The sequence below is a fragment of the Cariama cristata genome, unplaced genomic scaffold (assembly GCF_000690535.1).
Source record: "Cariama cristata isolate BGI_N322 unplaced genomic scaffold, ASM69053v1 scaffold33273, whole genome shotgun sequence".
Classification (NCBI taxonomy): Eukaryota; Metazoa; Chordata; class Aves; order Cariamiformes; family Cariamidae; genus Cariama; species Cariama cristata.
Window position 1 is genome coordinate 13,531 of NW_009610715.1, and position 10,205 is coordinate 23,735.

At 39.3% G+C, this 10,205-nt stretch overlaps 1 protein-coding gene across 1 annotated transcript in view; it reads right to left on the reverse strand.

Annotated features, from left to right (window-relative positions):
* Positions 1 to 10,205, reverse strand: part of LOC104159943 (neural cell adhesion molecule L1-like protein) — a gene marked incomplete at its 5' end in the record, with an annotated part of 16,678 nt that overhangs the window by 2,280 nt on the left and 4,193 nt on the right. Inside the window, 4 exons of the mRNA XM_009697972.1 lie at positions 300 to 372; positions 1,217 to 1,348; positions 2,052 to 2,213; positions 8,970 to 9,149. Coding sequence (XP_009696274.1) covers positions 300 to 372; positions 1,217 to 1,348; positions 2,052 to 2,213; positions 8,970 to 9,149 — 547 coding nt within the window. The remainder of the gene's footprint in view (positions 1 to 299; positions 373 to 1,216; positions 1,349 to 2,051; positions 2,214 to 8,969; positions 9,150 to 10,205) is intronic.

The following is a 10,205-nucleotide window of genomic DNA, read 5'->3' on the forward strand; positions in this document are numbered from 1 at the left end:
TCCAAATTATCATATATATTTACATTATTCATACAATGCTAATTAAAAAAAACAAAGAAACAAACAAGTGAAAAATAACCACTCATACATCCACATTTACTTATATCCCAACTTGGATGGATTTAAGTATACTGGATATACCTTTGTATTCCTACCATTATCCACTCCTATGAGGTTTGCTTTGAAAATGAAAAATAGCGTTAATTGCATGCTAGAAAAATGTCCTAAATCATGATGACATCTGGAAACAAACAAAACCCCAACAAACACAAACGCTTGTTAAAGCAGGTCCTATTTACCTATATTCCCCAAAGATTTCATCTTTTATTGATTGAGCTTCGGGATCTGGATGCAAATCTTCTTTTTCTTTCACTGTACAAATAAAATAAAGCACAGATCTGTACGCCATGTTCTGCCGGGGACTTTTCTTTTCGCAGGTGCAATGGGAAAACCGCCTGTCATCGCCCCCAGCCTAACCCGGAGGGCAGCAGCTCGCAGTGCATGTCTGGCTGGACACAACCAGCACGCTTCCATCGTGGGTTTGGGGCCATTCCCTAATTTCTACGAAAGCTAGCAAGTGTTTATAGAATCATAGCATGGGTTGGGCTGGAAGGGACCTTTAAAGCTTATCAAGTCCAACCCCCCCACAATGAGCAGGGACATCTTTAACTAGACCAGGTTGCTCAGAGTCCTGTCCAACCTGACCTTGAATGTTTCCAGGGATGGGGCATCTACCACCTCTCTGGGCAACCAGATTTATACTTAAATAACCCTTACTCATTACTTTGAAAATTACAGAATTACTTTTAGCAAAATATTCTATTGTTAAGCAGTTTGGCTACCCATGGAAGTTACGTCAGCTGGTATGTCAAGCAGCAGTTATCAGGTGGAAAGTGAGCAGGTAGCCCTGCCAACGGAGGCTGAGGTGCAGCTGGTGAAGGACCTTGACTCTACGACTGGATTAAATACTGGAAGATTCAACGAGCACTATCAAAGGCCTTTGCAAGATCTCTGACCAGCACACAGCACACAGCACTCTCACCCAGAGAGCACAGTTTCACTTATATTCTTTAGAATCCATTCTGCAGATATTTATCAAAAGCTACAAATCCTAATTGGATGTTTCTGCTTGCGGTTCTGCAGCCCCCAGAGGAAAGTCTGAAGAATGCCTGTTATTAACATGTGAATATAGCGAAAGGACAATAAATCCATTTACCTGAATATTTTCCTCCTTTATTTCTTCTGACAAAGCAAATAGTTAGCAGCAGTAGGGTGAGCAAAGCGATGGCACACATCAGTCCAATAAACCACCCCTGGGTGGAAATTCCATCGTAAATGCCAGCATAGGCTTTGTGAAACAGAAGAGGAGTAAAAAAGAAGAAAATTAATAAGAGGAAAAGGCCATCACCCTGCTATAACATGAACATATAACGCGTTCTTCACTGGATCCTAATTGAATCAGTCTATCACTACTTATTGCGTTCAACTTAAAGAAATGCAAGACAGAAATACGTCCAGGGTGTGACATTTTTAGACGCTCTAAAGGGAGGGAGGGTCTAAAGGGGAATGCACAGTCTACTAGGCACAATACAGACATTTTGGAAAGGTAATTCTGAAAGAGTAGTTTACTCAAAGGATTAATGCCACACAGGAAAGCTGAACAGAGAATTGTTAAGCCTCTCATGCAAAAGCAGTTTTGCAAAAGGAATAGAGTTAAAAGTGCACCCAACACATGCAAACCACTGGACTGGCACACTTAAAATGGATTATATCATAGCACTACCCTTTCAAAATCGCATAGGAGGGAAAACTGTTTTGTAAAAGTTTGTAATTGTTCCAGGCTATTGAGCATCAAGTAAAGCAGAGGACTCAGCCAAGAACCATGGATGCGTTTATGCTCCCATGGGATTCGACTGCAAGGGTCAACTTAAAAAATCACAGAACAAAATTATGGTTTTGGTACATTTTCACTGCACAACGTAGGACGTAACCTCAACATTTATTTACATTCAAAGTAAATCTTTATCACCTTGAAGGGTTTCATGTCTCACCTCTCCCCCTTGTCTCAATTACATCTTCAAAAATGCTATTGTTATCAACCCAATTCTTAGTCACTAGACGAACTGTATATTCAGTTCCAGGCTCAAGTGCCTCAATGGGGTGAAACTTTTGGGTGGGCTTTACTGCTTCTGAAATCTTGCCGATCCCTTTACCTACGGAATGTACATATTCAAGTCATATCGATTAATGGCATTCACCGAACAAAAGGCCTGTGAAATGCACAGTTACAAATAATGTAAATAATACACAAATACGACATACAAGGATTTTTAACATTTGTCATTGGATAATCTGATTTTCAAAAGCAGGCAGTAAAGTAAAAAAACATTCCCCTTATTTGATTTTTAATATTCCATCAGATAAAATAAACAGCAGACTGAAGTAATCCTGATGTTTATGAAATGGTTTGTACATTTCCCAGGATGAAAGTTAATATTGATGAGGGATTATGGACCTGCTTTGACTAATGCGTGCTTAAAAAATTACAACTTGAAAATGGGCTTGCTTTGTATGGATAATCTGGGGTTTGATGCTTCTCCCATTGAACTGAACTCAGCAGGGAAGCACAGACAGCTTGTTATCTGGAAATGGATTCTTATATGTCTCACGGAAAAAAAAATTAACATTGGGATTTGTACTCGTTTCTCTCCTGACAGTGATTTTCCATGTCCTTTTAAATTCCACAATGCTTGCACAAAGCACTGTTTTAGATATAGCTGAAATTTGCTTTTAAATTGTTATTTAGGCATTCAAATGTTCCTGATGAGTTTAATATTTGATTAAGAGGTAGAAGGGAAATTCCAGTAGCCCTAGTTTTACAGCCTTTTTACTTGCAAAATGCCTACTGTAATTTCTGTCTGCATTAAGATTGCAGGGTATTAAATAAGCTTTTTTAAAATAGCATTTGTGGGTAACAGAAAAGAGGACATCTAGAGAGGTTAGCAATCACTGCCTGAACATGAAAAGCCTATTCACACAAGCAAATTCAGAACCACGTGCTGACACGGGGGATATCTCTTTAGTCAGCCAACGGGAATAACACGGGAGTGTGCCGGCCTTCAATGGCAGGAGAGAGATTTCGGGGGGCTGTGCTTAATAAACATAACTCTTTAATAGTGTTCAGTTGCCTAATTTGCCTGCTTTATCCTGCTTTATTTTGGACTGACAGTAAAATAATGCTCGTTAATACTTAAACTAGTAAACAAGCAAAGCAAGAAGCTTTCAGAGATTAAGGCTTAGTTGACAGCTGAAGGAAAAAAAAAAAAGATTAAGACGAATCCAAGCACAATCAAAGCAGCAGTTCAAGATAAGTTTTCCAAGGCAACTATGCATGTATTACAATAAGCAGTTAAATTAGTAGACCATTGGGACCCAGAGAGAACACATACAGCTGAAATACTGCTGATACTAAAGCACAGCTTATTAGCATAAATGAATCCATCTATTGGTAATTTTTGCTAAATGATGTATGTGAAACTGAGCTATAATTTTTAATCCAACTGCAAATTAAGCAACAGGATACCACAGGTATGTTTTAATTACATGTTCTAAAATCAAGACATCAGAAAAACATATTTAATGGAAAGACTATCCATAAAGTAAGAAGAATAAATGTGAATTCAACCCATTGTGTATTAAATACCGTATAACACTTAGGTACGACATGATAACCGCACGGTCCAATTTGTACACAACGCAAGCCTCCTTAGGAAGCATTTCTCCTGAACTCCTGGCAAGCAAAATGCTTAACCCTGACCTCAATGGTAGCCCGCAGCTGCGGTTCATTGTGCATTTTCTTAAACCAACTTAACCAGTCCATATCTAACACCTATTTATTTCCAGATTGTGCCAGGCTCTTCTTTTTGAACAGTCAGCTCTTTACAGAAGGAAAAAGGGGGAACTGATATGGCTGAAAAATAACCCTTTTCTGCCAGGTTATTGCTCAGCGGTACCAGCCCCTCCGGCCGGCCGGGCACCGCAGGGCTGGGACACACGGACTGGAATGAGGGTTTGAGCCCATTAAATGCCCCCCCTGGGACTGGGGATTTACCATTGGCTCTCCAGGCTGTTTAACATCACCTATCCCAAAACACTAAACACAATTTTTTCTTTAAAACTCGGTACAGGTGTCCAGTGATGGGTGATTATGAGGTTTCTTTCCATGCGATTTCTTTCTGGTCTGTGTTACACACTCAATATAGTACCTACAGAGGAGAAAGCATTGCTAATTGGGGCAAGTTTGGTGGTTGGAATAGAAAAAGCAGTGTAGCATCCTGAAAAATAAAAGCAAAGATATACAGATAAGGAAAAACTCAACATATTGAAAGGTCAGTGAGCTGCAGAAATTAGCTTCAGAAAATTGAAAGCAGTTGGGTTAGGTTTTTAATCTACAATAAGGGAGAAGAAGCATTAGTAATAAAGGCATATCACCAGCACTTCTCATCTTCCCCCACTATTTATCAGCCATACCATGGGACTCGCATGAACATTAAACACTGAACTGCAATTTTACAATATTCCTACCGGGCTTCAAGATTTATGAGAACAACAGAACACACATTTTTTATAGAAGCTTATGGTATAAAGGGAAAAACAATATAAACTGCCCCCAAAGACTCACAAGAGTGCTAGTTCTCCAAAAGTTAGCACATCTGTTATAAAACATACTTCTATAAAAAAGCTGGCAGTCTAATAGCTAAATACTAATTGTGGGCAACATCTTAATTTATAACCATACCTATCTAAAATACATCTGCTGCAATAAATGGAAAGTTGAACTTCCATTAGTTTTCCCCTACTGCCTGGCTCTTACAAATGTATAAATATGCATCACAAGTATCCTTCATCTTCTGGGCTTTCTTAGGGCAGGAGGTAATTCATGCTAAATTGGGAATATTTTAAGCTATAGAGATTAGTAAACCTGCTGTGTATAAAATCTATTGAGAAGACTTTATAGGGGAGTTAGTGATCAGCTATTTGTACTGATTGTCATTTGTGTGAGAAATCTGGGCTTGGACAAGAAGACAAGTTACAGTTTGTTTCATTTCTTGCTGCTTCTCTTTAGCTTTCAGCATTGGCTACGCTGGGGCAAATGGATAGAAGAGGGGAAAGCAAAAAAAATACTAGGAAAGACAAACAGTTAATCATAAATTTGCTTGCAGTGCTCCGAGACTGATGTATTTAGCACATTAAATTTAACACGCCTATTTTTCTTGTTTAAAATGGCAGGGGTTTGAAACAGAGATATACCACATATTCCTTCTCCCGGTCCAGCCAGCGTGCAGCACCCGGGCCGGCAGGACGGTTCATTGCCTGCAATTAGCAACAGGGTTTGATGGGCTGTGGGTCCCCCGGCCGAAGAAGAGACAGCAGGGTGGAGTGGCATAAATGACAGAAAAAGGAACTTTTCACCAAGATTTCATCAGGTTCTCTTGACTGTGAGCAAACAGGGTGTATTTTGGGGGTTTGTTGGTAACAATACCAGTGGTTACATACGGCTAAGACAGCTGTATTTTTCCTTTTCCACCGTGCCTGTGGCAAAAGAGAACTAAAACCATATATTTTGTAACAAATGGTTAGTCTCCTCACCTTACGGTGGGTTATGAAGGTTAGTACCCTCCGGCTAAGATTTTCAAAAAGCCGGTGGGAGTTACATGCCAATTGCCATTGAAATGTAATGAAACTGGTGAACTTCCATTCTCCGCCTTCTCTGGAAAATAAAACTACTGTTGTATGGCTTCCTCTGGATGAATTTTTCATTAAGGCTTGAATTTCTGGGCACCCAGTAATCATTCTCAGTATGTAATATGCGTTAAGTAATCCTCAAGAACCACCGGTAACTAGATGAAAAGCAGCTTTGTGTTAAAGAAGGACTGTTATATTAAATTAAATATTTTCACTTACGTAAGAACATTATTTTGTGTTATGTTTCTGATGGCTAATGATTATTGGGAAATCAACATTTTCAAGGGGAAAATTAATTAGTTTGTAGATCATTTAGGAAATACTACCTGAAAATAAAAAGTTCGAGATAAAACTCATTTTCTAAAGACAGCATACCTTCTTCTGAGGAATGAAGCTAAGATGAAGCCACAAAAATTAAACTATTATTTATTTTTCAGCACAACGCAAATATCCTTTTGCCCAGGTTCTTCACGATTGTCCATAGCATTTTATCAACAACTGGTAAAAATCTCTGGTTGCCGATCAGCGTTTCATCTCTGAGTTATTTTGGCTATGTTTAAGATCTTTCATAAGAAAGAGACCTTTTATTTCGTTGACTTTGTATCAGCTGCCAATGCCAGTGGTGTTGGGTCATGCAACAAGGATACTCTAAATGAAAGCGTTTATATCGCCTACTGCTACTTCTCACTAATTCCAGTGGGCCTGCGTCTAATCTTAGAGATAAATATTAAAGTGTGGTTTTCTTCTGTTAAGTAATTATAGAGAAACAGCCCGGTTTGACAGCGGCAGTACCGCCGAGCAGAGGTCTCCATCTCCAGCACTGCCAGACAAGCACAGAGCGCGGCACGGCTCCACCGGAGAATGAAGAAATAGAGATGTGAGCATGGAACGGTCTTTTCCTATCAGCATCCACTCATTGACCTTTTGGTAAAGTGTTACTAGCTCAAAGCAAGGTGTTACTCCTGACAAAAATCTGAATCCGAATGGTTCATTCACAGAGGAAGATGCTGCAGTTGTACAGAAAGGGTATGATCTACCCACTTATCTATACAGGGAGTTATATTTATTTAATTGAGAGAAACTTTTTTTACTAAATTCAGTCATTCATGCCACTGCAAACTCATCATCAGGAAATGGGTTGCACACAAATTAGAGGCTGGCAACTTTATCATTTAGAGCACAACAATTTTCCCTACGCAGACTTGTTTTTAGTGGCGATACATGCATACTCACATATGTACCTATTAAAAAAAAGAAGTCGACTTTTCTTTCTGATTCCAGATTATAGTAGTAGGGATAACTGCAAATAAATGAAATGAGTAGCAGTGATGCAGATGAAGTATATTGATGATAATATGTGAATGAATTCGTAGCTTCCACCTCAACACCTTCACTTTCCTGGCAGAATGTATCACGAAATTCTGAAATACCCATGGCACAGCCTGCCAAGGCTACATTTCAGCAGTGGAAGCTAGTCAAAGTCTTAAAATGAACAATGAGAGCTTTATGTTTTTATTACTAAAACCAGAACACAGTGGATATAGAATCACTGAATCAAAACCCAAAGAAACTTGGAGTGCTCTATCACGGAGTTTCATTTCAGAAGGCACCACATTTTATATCTGTCATTTATGTGGGTCATTTTAAATGATAAACTTTGACTTTCAAAATCACTCCCTTTCTTCAAAAAGAGAGATTGTTTTAATTTTGAGCCATTGCCTTTCTTCCCATACCACAGCTTAAAACCCCAAGAGTGATTTTTTTTCATCCTATCATGTTTACTTGAAAAATATCCAAACAATTTAGCCAGCAAATGATGACACAGAATTCTAATGGCATCTCAGCGACAGATGCAGTGTCCTAATTTAGGGTCGCTTGAGAACCAGCAAGGAGCACACATTAATCGCAGAACTGGACCCTTGCGGTTTTTATTAATTAACGTACTCTATTCTACAAGCATTTCACAAGAATCAGTTGTTGTCACTGCTGAAACAAAGTCTTAGGGAAGAAGAGAAAATGAATGGCAACAGTATCATCCTTTTAAGCATCACAGGCAGGGATGCATTTCATAAAAGCTGACAAGGTTATTCAAAGAAGTTACAGACTTTCAAGTGCCCAAAACAGATTATTCTGGCTGTCCAATGAAGGCCACAAAAGGTAACTAATGAGGTGAAATGGTGTATTTTTAGCTTGAAAAAAAAAAAAAAGGATTTTTTACTTTCCTCAATGAAGAATAAATTTTAAACCATGCCGATAGATTAATAGCTACTACTACGTGAGTACCTGTATACTACAGTAAGACTGGAGGCTACAAGAGAAGAAGTTTCACTACTTGAGAAAATAGCTCATGATTGGACCCTGAAATGGGACGTGATGAGTTTAAAGTACTTTTTACTTTTTTTGCCAGTAACTGAAGAGATTCTGCAAGTCCAATAGGATGTTGTGCAACAAGGACCATTTTTCTATTTTATATCGACATTTTTCCATACTGTTATTGTTGCTAAAAATGATGAAGCCAGGACTCTTTTGCTTATCACATTCTCTTTCTCCCCTCCTGTGGTAAGTGCACAGCAATGGTTTCTGATTAATAGCAAGGTCTTGTTCCTCAGTATTGTAGTTTTCAGACTTGCTGAGCAGAGTACATTTTATTTCATTTCAGTGAGAGATGAGCTATCATATAGTGCTTGTGATTTTCCTTTAAATCACTGGACATCAGTGGTTTCGGATAGGGTATAAGTGGCACACAAATGCTTACTTCCAGTCTCTCAGAAAATAGAAATAAAGCAATGGATCAAATCCACTGCAGTCAACTTTATGTTCATCCGGATTTTCCACGTCAAATACATGCTGCTAACGTTGCTGGCAGTCCCTCATCTTCATGCAAGGGCAGAATTTGTTTTTATAATATTACTGAGAACAGATTATCTAGATCTTCCAGTTTTCTGTTCGTGACTAAATGCAATTCACTTATTCTAGCACAGCTTAAAGAGTTGATTGGTGCGAATAGAAACACAGTACTGTACAGCAAAATGAAACAGATTAGCTCTACTTTTCTGAAGAGCGGCATGGCTACATTAAAAATTTCATTGATTGTTCTCATGGAAAGAAAAACAAATTTATTTCCTCTAATTGCAAAGGAAATGTCAAGCCTGGAATATTCTCAATAGATTTTTCCATTATTGTTAGAGCTTCTCCACATAAAAACATATCACCTATTAACTTACTCCCTTGAGCCATCGTTAGTCCTTCTTCTGTGACCGGCTTCCCACAGCCTTTGACTGTACAAGCCTTTACGTAGAATTTGTACTTGGTACTGGAGCTGAGACCTGAAAGCCTCCAGCTGAGCGTGGAGCGGTTTGTTACGCTGACGTCGTTCAGAGGGCCGATTTCGTGCGTTTCGTTTACTGAAAGGGAAAAGGCAGTTGAGTCAAATCCAGCAGCGAAAGACTAGGAATGTGAAGCGTGTCGTGAACGCTCCAGCAAGGGAGGCACTGCAGTAAGTTGGAAGGATGAAGCCTGAATAAGCATATCCCACCTTCCTGCCAAGTACTTAACTGGGATTTATCTCGCCCATGTCAATCTCCCAACTACTCGGTGAGCTATTGCCATTCTTAAAAAGCTCTCCGATTCTAGATGTGCACATACTGAGTGGGAGGTAAAAATTACTGTCTCCTAGGTCATTAAATATATATGAATTGCTTCTTGCTTTGCTTCCAAACATCTGCAAACTTTTGCAAGCAAGTTAACAGATGGCTGTTCCGCTTTGCTCCGCTCTGCCTTGGCACAGTTGGCAGTCGAAGGAGGGTTTGCCACTTCCAAACTGCCTAAACAGACGGATTCACTCTCTGCCCATGGTCATCAAAACCAAAAGGAAGATCCAGCCTCCAGCCCCTGCTTGCAAAGGCAACCGGGCAGCTCTGTTATCAGTAGAGAGAATTGAAAAGTACATGGAGGTTTTTTTTTGTAAATAGGGCACCGTCTAATCCTGTTCCACCCTCAAAGAACATATAAAATACCCTGAATTGTCACCACACCTCACAGCTGGTGTTGTGACAGTCTGGGACCAATACTGGATCTTGCCTGAGGTTATCTGCTTAGTCTCTTCAGTTCTTTCATAGGCGAGAAAGAAAGAAATACCCCATGTATTTAGTTGTTTCTCAATGTGATTGCTCAATAACACGACTCGGGTGGTAGTTGTCTGCATTTCTGCTGAGGCATACTACAGGGAGGAGGTGCTCACTGACATAACGTGAAGATCTGACTAAATGCGACTAAAGTGCTCTCAATACAAATTATTTTCATTGAACGGGTTTCACTTCAGTAAAACACACCTACAATTTATGGGTCTTCTTAACTACTATCTTAGGTATAATTTGCAAATATGAAACAATTGAATTAGTCTATAAATGTGGAATAGGGCATGGCAGGAATGAGCACTTTCCTACAAAAACAGGGTAGAA